This window comes from Nannospalax galili, unplaced genomic scaffold, assembly GCF_000622305.1.
Source record: "Nannospalax galili isolate Female #2095 unplaced genomic scaffold, S.galili_v1.0 scaffold42, whole genome shotgun sequence".
In the NCBI taxonomy this organism is placed as follows: domain Eukaryota; kingdom Metazoa; phylum Chordata; class Mammalia; order Rodentia; family Spalacidae; genus Nannospalax; species Nannospalax galili.
Window position 1 is genome coordinate 664,034 of NW_008348666.1, and position 14,105 is coordinate 678,138.

At 45.6% G+C, this 14,105-nt stretch overlaps 1 protein-coding gene across 6 annotated transcripts in view; it reads right to left on the reverse strand.

Moving 5' to 3' along the window:
* The window catches only part of Srsf5 (serine and arginine rich splicing factor 5), a 5,212-nt gene extending 2,819 nt beyond the window's left edge, over positions 1–2,393 (reverse strand). For 2 of the 6 annotated variants that reach the window (XM_008845934.3, XM_017801304.2), the window contains exons 1-5: positions 2,248–2,393; positions 1,292–1,436; positions 577–647; positions 367–465; positions 53–122 (exon numbers count right to left, since the gene is read on the reverse strand). In XM_008845934.3, the coding sequence (XP_008844156.1) occupies positions 53–122; positions 367–465; positions 577–647; positions 1,292–1,417 (366 nt within the window). In that variant the 5' untranslated portion in view covers positions 1,418–1,436; positions 2,248–2,393. Of the gene's footprint in view, positions 1–52; positions 123–366; positions 466–576; positions 648–1,291; positions 1,437–2,125 lie in introns of all 6 variants that reach the window. The other 4 variants (XM_008845935.3, XM_008845932.3, XM_008845933.3 and 1 more) reach the window with 3 other exon arrangements.
* Between the last annotated feature and the right edge of the window lie 11,712 nt (positions 2,394–14,105).

Consider the following 14,105-nt stretch of genomic DNA (forward strand, 5'->3'; position numbering starts at 1 on the left):
CATCAACATTAAAATGCCACATTAAAAAATTCAAAACTGTGTTTCAACAAACCTGCCAGCTGACTCTTGAGGATAAATTCTCAACTATAAGTCGATTTTCTGTTCTTACAGGTGGAGCATTTCTAAGGAAGAGAGTATTCACGTATCAGAAATGCAGTGCTACATACAGTGACATGAGTTTTTTACTGACAGGTGTAAGCAGAGATGACAAACATCTTCAGGGTCCTGGTTTGTTCTCAATATATGGACTCATCCATGAACAGCCAGTCCCTTAACATGGACTAACTAGAACACACAGTTAAATCCCAGAATCATTTACTGCTAATGCTTCCTGATCCTCAACACTAGCAGTCAATCACCACATACCGTCTATCATTTCGAGGTCTGCGACTACTAAAACGGTCAGAGTAGCGTCCTCTACCTCGTCCACCTCGAGACCGAGCCCGGGCATGTTCAATGGTAACCCTATGAACAAAAGAAGAAAAACACAATTATGCTACCTACAAGATCCACTTAAACACAGCAGCTGACCTAGTTTCCTCTGGGCTAACTAGTAACAAAACTTAAGATTCTTACCTCTCACTGCAAAGTTCTTTTCCATCAAGTTCATAAACAGCATCATCTGCATCCCTTGGGTCCTCAAATTCCTAAAATAAGAATAAGACTCTTACTAGACCTTTAGACATGCATTCTATAATATATTAAGATTACTAAATCACAAGACCCACGCAAACTGAGACAAAAACTCAGCACAGAATTGTGGAACTAATAAGCAGCAGGCCCCAATCTTAGCTGAAGAATTGTTGGCAGCTGATGACTGCTGGGTGAGGAAGAGCTGATCTTAAAGGGAGGGACTCTAGATAGGCTGACTTGAACCCAGTGGATGAACTTGCACTGAGGGACATCTGGGGACGCTAACTTTACATCATAGGCCTTAACACAAATGACAGAATGTATGAACTCCAGTGGGGGGTGGGAGGGGAGCATGCCATGGGAAGGGGGTATAAAGATGGGTTTTCTGGATGAAATACACCAAAAAAATTCAAACATTATTTTAATCCTTAACAGCCTTCACTGCCTCAAGGTTCGTACAACACTTTCTGGACTCAGTTCAAAAACCATTGCTGCCAGGCATGGTGGTACAGGCCTGGTCTAGTAAGTTCCAGGCCAGCTGGGGCTACAGGGAGACCCCGTCTCAAAAACAAAACAAAACAAAAAAAAACCACGTTGCTGATCACAAAAGCTTTCCCTACTTCTCCAACAGAGAATTCCTTCAGTTCTGAATACTTACCACAAAACCAAAACCTCTTTTCAGGTCAATATCTCTGATTCGTCCATAGCCCTTGAAAAATCTCTCCACATCTTTCTCCCTGGCTGCTGGATTTAGCCTCCCGATGAACACTCGACAGCCACTCATGATGCCCGGTTAGTATTTCCTGTTACGAAAGAATTCAATTCAGACAATACCAATGAATGGCACAGCGAAACGTGCAGTCAAGCAACCCACACAGGGAAAGGAATAAAGACCGACCCCCGGCACTGTGACATACGCGAAGGCCGAGGGTGCGCCCGCTCAGCTCAGAGCCCTTGGCACCCACAATTGGCACGACCGCGTCCCAGGTTCCACCCCGCGGCCAACCGCAACGCCTACTGCCACCTCTCTAACTGCGCAGCCGCGCCGGCCCGACTCCCGAGCCCCCTCCCATCTGCCGCAGTTCGGAAAAGCCGAGAAGCGCGGGCGGAGCCGGCCCCGCCCTCCGCAAGGCCCTGCCCAATGGCCGCTGGCCGCGCGCGTCACCGGGGCTGGAAGTCAGAATCTCGCGACGCCACGGCCGAGCATGCGCAGCTGGCCACACGCAGGCGTCCGCGGCACAAAATGGCGGCGGCGGCCGCGGGGGAGGGAGCGCGCGGCGACTCTCCTCTTCACCGCCCCGCGCCATAGGCCCGAAGTCCAGGGAGCCCTAACCGCTCCGGGCAAGGCCGGGTCACAGCCCGAGTGGAGGGGACCCGACGACGAACACCTAGGGATGGCGGGGAGGGGCGCTCCGCCCGTCCCCACACGCCCGCCCTTCCGCCCCAGAACCCATCCAGCCACACCAAAAGGGAGACGTGCCCCCGCGCCCACCTCAATCAACTGCGCTCACTAGACGCCGTCCTCCGCCAAGAGCGCAGCCCCGGTCGCTCGCGACCCGAGCGGCCATGAAGAAGCCGATCCGAGAAGCCTTGCCCTCAAAGCGAGCCACTCACCTACCGGACAGGGTCTTTGGCGGCGGAGACCCGGGGAGGTCCGTAGTCTGCGACCGAGCTGTCCGCCTCCCCACAGACCCGCACTCAACTCGTCTACGTCTCTCCACAACTGACGCACTTAGGGCTCGGGCGTTCCACAAAATGGAGGGCGCGTCCCTGCGTCACTTCCAGGGCGGCCCCAGAGGCCGCCGCCGGGTTGGAACCCAGAACGGAAGTTTCTCTGGATCCGGAAGTCCTGGCGGGGCGGGGTTTCCTCGCCGTGACCCAGGCGGCGACTTAGGGGTGGTGGTTAGAGAAGTTGTATCTGTTTGCTGTATGCGGTTGGTTCTTCAGCTTCTCAAAATATTCTGAAATAAATGGCACAGTCTTGTGTCTAAAGCTTTTCGAAGATGACGGGATAAAAGAAATCCAGTTTTTGCAAGAGCATGTGATTCTTAAAACTTTATTTAGAGACATTATCTCATTATGTATCCCTGCTTTGAACTCGCTGAAACCCGCCTGCGTCTGCCTCTTCTGTGCCAGCGTTGCAGGCCCGATTTTCCTGGCCCTTTTCTGCAAGTGTTTTTAAGGATGTGCTTCAAAGCAAGGCTGCCCCTTTGATGCACAAGTGAATTCTTTTTTAACCATGCCATGGAACGGTGTGCGTTAGTTGAGAGAAGTCTAAGGAGCTGAATTATTTATTTCAATGAAGGGATTTTACATGATGAAGTGAAATTGGGATTGCAGCTTAAAAACATTTTTTAAGTGAGGTCCAAAAACAGATTTCTGGGGGTGCTGGTGAAATGGCTCAGCAGTTAAGAGCACTGGCTCCTGCAGAGAACCTGGGTTCCATTCTCAACACCTACATGGTGGCTAACAACCATCCTTAACTCCAGTTCCAGAGGCTCCAACACTTCCGTGGGCATTGCACAAGTGCACTTACACATATGCAGGCAATTCACTCATACACATAAAATAATAAAAAAAAATTTTAAAACATTTCTGTACCTCTCTTGGTCTCAACTAGAAAAGTTTTCAAGCTACTTTTGATTGGCAGTTGGTTAATCTTTCCTGTCAGATTTCTGTGATCTTACACATAGAAAGTTACCAGTTATTTAAAAATGGAAACTGTGCTTCTAGAGTGAGTGGGAGAAATAGCTCTCCACACCCTTAACTCGGCCTTCCCCAATAAGCTTGGGTAACCTAGAAACTGGGACAATAAAGACAACTGTGGTGAAAAGTCTACTTTAATGTTTTTAACTGAACCCAAAGCATCATCCCAGACGTGCCCAGAATGTAGGGTTGCATGATTTCAGCTAGATTACTTAGATGAAGTAGCTCAGGAAAGAGAATAGCAGTTAACCCTTACTGCAACCTTAGGGGTCCTTGAAAACTTGATTGGTTTGTAGGGGGTAAGCTTGTCTATTCAGTTATCTGTGCAAATAAAAACAGCTTCAGTGGGTATATAGAAAAAGTATGGTTCTCCATGGTGTGAGGCATTAAAGACAAATTTAAAAGAAGATGCGTTAAAATGAAAACAAATCTTACTGGAGAGATGGTTCAGTGATTAAGAGCAGTTGCTGCACAATCAGGAGTTTAGATCCTAGCACCCATATATGTGTCAGGAGAACATGACAGCCTGCCTGTAACCACAGCACGCAGTGCCTGGAGGATCATTGGCTAGCTAGACTAGCAGAATCAATGAGTTCTGTGTTGCCTCCTCACACAGGTTTATCTGGAGACCTGATTGGGATAGTCATGGGGAACCAGTAACACCAAGAGAACCGTCAATTCATGCTCATTCTCACCAGCCCTCCTGATTGATAGCTGCATCTCTTAAGTCATTGTGAAGAAGCACTGCACTAAGAACATTACAAACACCATCTCAGTGCCTCCTGCCTTCCACAGAAGTGTCATAACATTTCTGAAAGTGGAAAAAAATCTCTTCTGCCCAACTGTCACAAATTTTGACTTCCCTTCCTAGGCCCTGATCACAAAAGGAGCAGCAGGGGCCACCGTGTGATATCCTCCTGAGCACCAAGTGGTCCCAGGACTCCCAAATAAAAACTAATTCTACCAACTCTTCAGTGTACTTATCACTAAGACCAGAGCGGTTTGGGTGGAGGTAGAAATGTAAGATACCAGCATCTATCACTAGTGGTGGAGATAAAGGAGGAACAGGGCAGGATCTATGGGGAAAGTAGAGGAGACTCAGAATATCTTTATAGATCCACATAGTGTTTGGAGTCAGTTCGTGCTATGAATCAATACCAGCTGATTGATTTTGACATAGGGTCTGGTTATATCCCAATCTGGCCTGGCACTTGATTTGTCAAAGATGACCTTGACTTTCTAACCTCCTGCCTTTACCCAGACTGCTGAGATCAAAGCATGTGAACACACTTGGCTTATTTGGTGTTAAGGAGAAGACTTAGTGCTTTCGTGCATGCTAGGCACACTGTTGCCTGAGCTGTGTCCTGAACACCAATTTTAATTCAATTTTACCTTTATTCTCAAATACACTCTAACTCAATGGTTTTTTTAAAGAATCATTTGGACACTTACTCAAATGCAGATTCCCAGTGCCATTTTCCTAAAGAACCAGACTCAGGAATCCACAGCTCAGGGTTTTGCATATTTAACAGCCACCTAATCCAGTGGCTCACACCTAGTTTGCCAAAGCTAACCCAACCTACATTGTTCAGTTCATTCCTCACTTTCTCACTCAAGACTGCTCCACTTTTCTCAAGCTACCATTTTTCCCTCGTTATCGCTATACTTTGTAACAAGTCACACCAAAATTTAGCAAGTAAAGCAACTCACACTATCTCTATAGCGCCTATGAATCAGGAATTCAGGAGGAGTCCTGTGATAATAGCAGTTAGGGCTTCACTCTTTCTGACAACACAATTCAATCCATAACACATAGCTCCTGCTGGTGTATACTATTAGTCACAGAGCCAATGTGGGAGGAAAAAAAACAGGGAAAACCAGGAAGTGGGGTGACTGGAGGACATCTTGGAGGGTAGCCAGCGTGGAGCTTGCTGCTTCACTGAGAAAAGGAAGTAATCAGGCTGCTTTGCCTCGATCTCTCTCTCTCCTCGCCATTTTCAAATACTTGTTCCTTAACTCCTTGTCTTCTTTTACTTAGCTGTCTTAAATGACTTAATATGTTCCCAAGGCTCTTAAGAGTTTTTGCTTGTTTTTGTTTTAGAGAAAGGATTTGATTATGGAGCCCAAGCTAGACTCAAACTCAAAATCCTCCTGCCTCAGCTTCCCAAATGCTGGAATTATAAGTATGCACCACTGTGCCCAGCTCCAAGACTTTGGTTCTTCTGTTTTATTGTTATTTTGTTCTGTTTCGTTTTGTCATCTTTTTAAGACAGAGTTTCCCTATGGCCCCAGCTGGCCTGGAACTGACTATGCAGACCAGGCTGGCCACAATCTCACAGAGATCTGCCTGTGTCTGCCTCTGGAGAGCTAGGATTAAAGGTGTGCTGTGCCACCACACCCGGCTTGTTTCATTGGTTTTTTAAAAAATATTTTTATTTTATTTATTATTCGTTGTGGGCGGGGGTTGTGAGTACAGGCATGTAGAGGTCAGAGAACAACTTTTGGAAGTTGGTTCGCTCCACTGTGAGTTCCAAGGATCAGACTCAGATTGTCAGGCTTGCACGGTAAGCACTTTTACATGCTGAGCCTCACCAGCTCTATTTTTGAAACAGTCTTATGGTGCCAGGCTGACCTTTAAACTTGCTGTATAGCAAAGGATGATCTTGAACTTCTAATCCTCCTTCCTCTAACTACCAAGGGCTAGGATTTATAGGGTTGCACTACCAGACCTAGCTAAGACTTTGATTCTTAATGTACCTGATTCTAGACCTCAGTCCACCTTATTTTTTACAGCCCCACCCTCTCTTCTTACCACTTTAATCCTTAATTTTTCTAATAGTCATAGTTTTTACTTTTAAACTTAAAACAGAAAAATCCTTTAGCCTATGTAGCTGGCCCTGTCACTCATTCCCTATTAGAGGAGTTCATTGGTCCTTACTCTCCTGGGTGCCACTTTCTCAAGCTCTCATTCACCTACTGACAAACCTCTTACCTACCTTTCCACTAAAACTTCTCAAAGTTCACCTTCAACTTTGTTGGGGTCCTCTGTTATGCAAGTAGAAGTCTCTTCACGTCCAGATAGCTCACGAGCTCGGAAACCATGTGCTGCAGATTCATTTCATAGCAGAGTGCCTTCCTGGCATCCTCCCTGACTCTTCCTTTAAAGTGCTCACCACAAATACATGCCCTCCGGCACAGGAGCTACCAGGTTTTTAATCAGGCGTTGTCTGATAGCCTGATAGAAGCCCACCGCCCTATGTAAATGAGGCATCCTAAAAGTACCTATCAGCTAAGACTTCTTCTGCTGTCTCTACACTATAAATAGTCCTAGTTTTACCCCAATAAAGTTGGAGCTGGAGCTGAATCACTGAGATCTGAGCTGAGTCACTTGTCTTGAGCTGTAACACTAAATCCTGTGATCCAGTCTCCCCGGGGGGCGCTATTCCTCCGTCACCGACTCACAGACACCCTGGCTTTCGCCGTTCCTCATACGCTTCCCGTGTGGTCCAAATGGCCAGTGGACCTCACATCCTGAGGAAGGTATATGGGTGAAATAGGGACGGGATCGACTGAGTAGACCTCAGTAGCGGAGGAGCTTTCACTGCCCAGGAGTGCGCGCTGGGACCCTGAGAGCCCAGCGCATGCTCGCCTATACAACTTAATTGCAAAATCCAGTGGTGTTAATAATCATCATCCTACTTCCTAAAAACTGCCATTCCTCTTACTATGAACTGCCATAGTGCTTGGAGCTTAGATTTATTAGCCTATTTGGCCCTTATATAACTCTCTAATATTAGTTAATAGTCTCAGCTGGTGAGTGAATTGAAACCAACTCTGTGATTCTGAAAGATCTTCCCAGAGTTTGTTACTCAAGGTAGATACCAATAAATCTATAGCCTGGCTGAGAGAGATAGGTCTGCAATTAAGAGCCTTTCTTGTTCTCACAGAGGACCAGAGCTTGGTTCCAAGCACCCATGTCAAGTGGCTCATACCTCACATGTAACTCCAATTCCAGGGATCTAACACCTCTTCTCAGGCCTCAGGCACCCACCTCTCTCTCTCTCTCTCTCTCTCTCTCTCTCTCTCTCTCTCTCATAAATAAAAATAATTTTTAAACCTTATAGCACTTTTCTAATCACAACATTTCACATCGCTGGTGAGTGAGTTCATCTCATCTCATTCTCATCTGTGTGTTATAAAAGTATCACTTGTGAGGTACAAATGAATTCAATATAAGCCATTAAAAACAAAGAACAAAACATAGTAAGCTGTGTTACAAATGGCATCCTAGGCCAAATCACACCAGGGAAGCAACAGGAGATGAGATCAGATATGTGTTGGAGTTTCAGGTCCAACACTTGCTTTTGTAAGCTCTGACAACATTGTTAAGGAGTAGATCTGAGATTTTAGTCATGTTGCAGGTCCTTCCCAAGTGTCAGTTTCCTTGTGTGAGGTCAGTAACAGCACTTTATACAGTTGTTATGAGGATGAAGTAAGATAATGAGTTTGATCTATACCCTACCACCCTCAGTGCATTTCACTCATAGTAATTAACACAAGAAGCCCTGCCAGAAAGGACAAAAGTCACAGTGGTAGTTAAACTGCCGTATCCAAGAGGCACACAAAACAGTGACTTAAAGAACATAGAAATTAGGCCCGGGCCAGGTGTGGTGGCGCACGCCTTTAATCCCAGCACTTGGGAGGCAGAGGCAGGCGGAGCTTTGTGAGTTCGAGGCCAACCTGGTCTACATAGTGAGTTTTAGGACAGCTGGGGCTACAGGGAGACCCTGGAGACCCTGTCTCAAAAAGACAAAAAAAAAAGAAAGAAAGAAAAGAAAGAGAGAAATTAGGCCTGGGCATGGTGGCGCATTCCTTTAATCTTAGAACACGGAAAATAGAGACAGGCAGATCCAGGCCAACCAAATCTACATAGTGAGTGCCAGGTCAGCCAAGGCTACAGGGGGATCCTACCTCAGAAAACAAACAACAAAAAAAACCATGGAAACTTCTTTCTCTTGCTCCAACATCTCTGTAACAAAATATAAAGGACTGAAACTTTCCAAAAGTCAAACCACTCAGGTTTAAAAGAAAAAACAACAGAAACAAAAAATAGAGATGAGAGAGACAGACTGAGACACACAGAGAGAACCAGTCAAGAAAGCTGGGTATAGTGACTCACCACTATTAATTCCAGCACTTAGGAAGTAGAGGCAGAAAGGCAGGAAGATTAGGAGTTCAGTGTCATTCTCAGCTAAGTAGCAAGTTGAAGGCCAGCAAGGGATACCTGACATCTTGTCTCAAAACGAAGTAAAACAAAGCCAAAACCCCTAGCTGAAAGGTAATTGGCAACTGATGGGAAGGGGAGCAAATTTTCTTCAGGGCTGTGGCTACTGAAAGGTTGCCCATGCCCCAGTAGATGAACCTACATCCATGCACATATAGATAGCACTAGGTGGACTCAGTGGGTTTAAAAAAAAAAAAAATCACATGGAAGTTGGGAGGGAAAAGCAGTGGGGAATAGGAGAGGGTTTGGAAAGGAGGGAACAGGAGGTGGATCTGATCAAAATATGTTATATACATGTATGAAAAATATAAAAATATGGTACATTTTATATATAAATTATTCCTCATTTAAATTGATTTTAAAATGAAGATGTAATAAAAGTATCAAACTTTCTAAAAAGTCCACTGTCACTGGGTCTGGTGGCACTCACCTTAAATCCAGCACTCGGGAGGCAGAGGCAGGCAGATCTCTGCGAGTTCAGGCCAGATGGAGCTACAGCGAGACCCTGTCTCAAAAAGACAAAAAAAAACATCCATTGTCCTATGTGGCAGGCAATACTCTAGTTACTACCCAGCCCACTGCCCCTTTGCAAGGAACTCAGTAAACTATTCTGTTTTTTTAAAATCTACTACTATGGGGCTGGAGAGATGGTTCAGCAGTTAAGAGCACTGATTCCCAGCTGAGAGTGTAAAAGGGGGAAAGCTCTGGGTCTGCCTTCTGGAGCAAGGTGCAATGTGTCCTACTGCTTCCCCAGGCATCAGCTGTTTGCCTTAGACCTGAGGGCACACTGCCAGGTTCCTTGCTTCTGAGCCTTCCAGCTTCTTGGAGTAAGTCATACTGTTGACTTCTCTGGCTCTTCAGCTTCCAGACAGCCAATTGTGGAACCCTTCAGCCTCTATGATCAAGAGGGCCAATCCCTGAAAATTCCTCTGTTCTAAATATACATTATATTAGTTCTGTTTTTATTTTTTTGTTTGTTTTTGTTTTAAGGTCTTTTGGGGACAGAGTCTCCCTATAGCCCCAGCAGGCCTAGAACTCACCATGTAGACCAGGTTGGCCTTGATCTCATAGAGATCTGTCTGCCTCTGCCTCTCAAGCACTGAAATAAAAGGCATGCACCATTATGCCTGGCAGTTTCTGTTTGTTTGTTTATTTCTTTGTTTTTAAAATTTTTTTTTTTCGTTTTATGTGTATGCGTGTGTTGCCTGCATGCAGGTCAGTGCACCCGTGTCATGCAATGCCCACGGAGGTCAGAAGAGGCTGTCGGATCCCCTGGGACTGGAGTTACAGACAGTTGTTAGCTGCCATGTAGGCGCTGGGATTTGAACCCAGGTCTTCTACAAGAACAACCAGTGTTCTTAACCGCTGAGCCATCTCTCCGGCCCCCTATTTATTATTTTTATTTTATGTGTATGCACGTATTGCCTGTGTGCAGGTAAGTGCACCCGTGTCATGCAATGCCTGCGGAAAACCCAAGAGGCTGTCGGATCCCCTGGAACTGGAGTTAGGGACAGTTGTTAGCTGCCCGATGGGTGCTGGGATTCAAACCCCAGTCTTCTGCAAGGACAACCAATGTTCTTAACTGCTGAACCATCTCTCCAGCCCCATATTTGTTTTTTAATGAACACTGAATAACAAGCATGGGAAAGATGTGTCTGTGGTGCAGGAAAGAGACAAGCTGGGGAAATATTGAGGCGGCAAATTATAACAACTTGGTAATCAATTTGACATAGTATATAAAGAAAAGAGTAAAATTTCATTTCCATGCTGTTGTAGAAATGTATGTATAGTATGGGTGCAATAGACACTACAGAGCATAGAGAACAGAGGATGAGGGGGGAGGTTCAAGAGGACACCGAGGTCCACTGAGGTAGAAGTACCTGGGATATCATGGAAGAGACATTTCAAAATATACTCAGCAGGCAGCAGGATACATAAATCTAAAGCTTAGTGGACAGGGGCTGGAGAGATGGCTCAGTGGTAAAGAGCACTGACTGTTCTTGCAAAGGACCCAGGTTTGGTTCCCAGCACTCATATGGTGGCTGACAACCATCTGTAACTCCAGCTCCAAGGAACCTGACAACCTCTTCTGTCCTCAGAGGGCACTGCATGACACGGTTGCTATATACATGCAAGCAAAACATTCATACACATAAAATCAAAATAAATTTAAAAAAAAATTTAAGTTAAAATAAGGGACTGGAGAGATGGCTCAATGGCTAAGAGCACAGGCTGCTCTTGCAGAGGACCAGGCTTCGAATCCCAGCACCCCCACAGCAGCTAACAACTGTCTATAACTCTAGTTTCAGGGATCTGACAACCTCTTCTGTCCTCTGCAGGCACTGCATGACACAGGTGCGCTTACGTATATACAGGCATAACACTTGTACACATAAAATAAAAATAAATCAATCAAAAAAAATTAATTAAAATAAGCCAGATGTGGTGGCACTTACCTTTAATCCCAGCACTTGGAAGGCAGAGGCAGGCAGATCTCTGTGAGTTCAAGGCCAGCCTGGTCTACATAATGAGTTCCAGAACAATTAACATAAAATTAAGCTTAGAAGATGGATCAAAGACATATCAGTTTTCAAATCAAGCAAAGAATAATTCCCACATGGATGACAACTGAGACCATAAAAAAAGATGACATCACCCAGTTTTTGTTGAGGCAGCATGTAGAAGGAGTATTATATGAACAGATTAAGAATGTATTTTCAGCTGGGTGTGATAGCACACGCCTATAGTCCCAGCACTTGGGAGGCAGAGGCAGGCAGATCTCTGTGAGTTCAAGGCCAGCCTGGTCTATATACTGAGTTCCAGGACAGCTGGGGCTACAGGGAGACCCTGTCTCAAAAAGACAAAACAACAACAACAACAGAAAAAAACGAAGAGTGGCACAATGGGGGCTGGCTGTGGAGAGAGGCAGCTCTTGGGTTAGCTGTGGCCTTTTGGCGCTGGGCCTTTGGTGCATGCATTTTAGCTGGGTAGAGCCACTGGACTGTCCGACTCAGATTCTGCCTTCCCGTGTAAATGAAATTTTTTCTTCCAAACAACATGGCTTTACCCTCACATCCAAACACATCCAGTTCCTACATAGTTACTGGCTTCTTCATTTTGAAGTGGCTCCCTTCTTGGGAACTTCCTTGATTCAGCTATGGGCCTGGGTACCATTGCCCCCCATGCCTCTGAGCTGGTTCTAGAGTTCCAGGACCGTTGGAGGGGAGGGGTCCCCAAAGAGTCCTCCTGAGCTCTTTCCCCATTATTTTCTCATCCTATCAGTCAGAGGGAGGGTCATTATTGGAGATCTACTGTTTACTAACTCATTGGGTGGAGGTGGTACTTGCCCTCCTGACAGAGGAAAAGACTCCATCTGCTGATGTCTCTGATGCCATCCTGAAGGAACGTTCCAGTGCTCAAGACAAGCGAGATGCAGTACTGCTGTTCATAGTCTTGTCCTACGAACAACCACCTCTGTTTCACCTGCCTTATGTTCAGGAGCCCTTCATCCCTAATGTAAAGCAGCTGATCTTGACTCCAAATAAACAGGAGGGATATCATGGTCAGGTTCATCTCTCCACAGAGAAGCTCTGTCATCTGCAGGAGCTTCACAGAGCTGCGTGGGGCCAGCGCATTGTGGCACCCAAGACTTTCAGCTTCCCTTACTGTCAAGGGATCTGCCTGGCCCTGCACAGTGAGGTCCTTCACTCCAGCTTTGAATGCTGGAAGAGAAAAGCGCCCACCAGTTCCTGGCTCTTCTAGGTCTGTGGTCCCATCAAAGTACGGCTTTTCTCCTTGATGGTCCAGGATGATGAACACAGGATGATCGTGTACTGTGTGGACACTTCGCTAATAGAAGAGTGTGGCTGCTCTTGAGATAACTGGAGCCTCTTGTGGACCTCACACCCATTTAAGTCTCAGGGGTCTGGTGAGGGACTAGGACGGTCCTCGTGGCCTCTACAGTTCTTTGGTGGGGTACAAGGGGATTGGGTTTCTATTTTTTCAAAACACAGTAAGAAAAAATGGATTTGCAGGAGTCACTTCTCCCTGTGCGTTCTTTTTGCCAGGACTTCTCCTACTGCTGTTACTGGGCATTCCTGTCACTGAGGGACTGGGCCTGTTAGATATCCAGGTCTGAAAACTCCTCTGTCTTGGATTAAGGAGGCCAGGCTTAGAGGCAATCTTGAAGGACACTTAGGGGAAGAGGAGCTAGAATTACTATTTTTTTTTTACCCTCTGTGTGGGTTTAAAACTACTATTTAAATGAGGCTCTGTTTTGGATCATTACAGGCTATTCTGCTATTCTCTGTCCCATACATTTAGGGCTAGTTAAAAGCTGGTCTACCTGCCAGGCATGGTGGCACACGCCTTTAATCCCATCACTCTGGAGTCAGAGGCAGGTGGATCTCTGAGTTCAAGACCACCCTGGTCTACATAGTGAGTTTCAGGACAGCTGGAGCTACAGGGAGACCCTGTCTCAAAAAGACCAAAAAAAAGAGTTGATCTACCTTTAGAATGTTTGTTCCCCCCAGTCTGACACACCTAGCCTCTTTGGAATCAGTGAAAACTCTGTCAAGGGAATGTTGTATCATCAAACCCTCACTGCCTGCTGAGCAGCAGGAGAGAACTTGGGAGCTGCTGGGGTGGAGCCTATCACTTCAGATTAGTAGAGGGGGCCTTTGTTCTCACAGAAGGATTAGATGTTATTAGAGGACTGCTTGCCTAATAACTTTAACTGAATGACATTAGCCTTTTTACTGCCTTCAATAAAACTCTGTACTATCAAAAAAAAAAAAAAAGAATGTATTTGCACCAGGCTCCATTGTGAACCTTATAATCCCAGTACTTGGGAAGCAGGGGCAGAAGGATGGCAAGTTGGAGGCCAGACTGGCCTATGAAACAAAACTGTCTCAAAAATAATTGATTTAAAAATTAAAAAAAAAATTTTTTTTGAGACAGGGCCTCCCTATAGCCCCAACTGGCCTGGAACTCACTATATAGACTGGGGTGGCCTCTATCTCACTGAGATCCCCCTACTCCCAAATGCTGAGATTAAAGGCATGTGCCACCACTCCTGGCTTTTAAAAAACATTTTTTAATAAGAAAAAAATATGTTGCCTTGGCAGGAACCTTCTTATGGCCAGTGGAGAAAGGACAATGAGTTCAGAAGAGCCTGAGCCATGTGCACTGTGGAGAGGAGAGTTCACAGATTAGCTGAGCGGGACTAAAACTAAAGATTAGGGCATGGTGGCACACACCTTTAATCCCAGAACTCAGGAGGCAGAAGCAGGCAGATCTCTGTGAGATTGATGCCAGTCTAGTCTATATAATGAGTTCTAAGTCAGCCAAGGGCACACAGTGAGACCCTGTTTAAAAAAAAAAAAAGATTATCAGATTATGATTTTCATTTACAGTTCAGATAGAACCTTGACACAATCTGCTTGTGTTTGTTTTTTGTTTGGTGCATTTACATATGTCATTA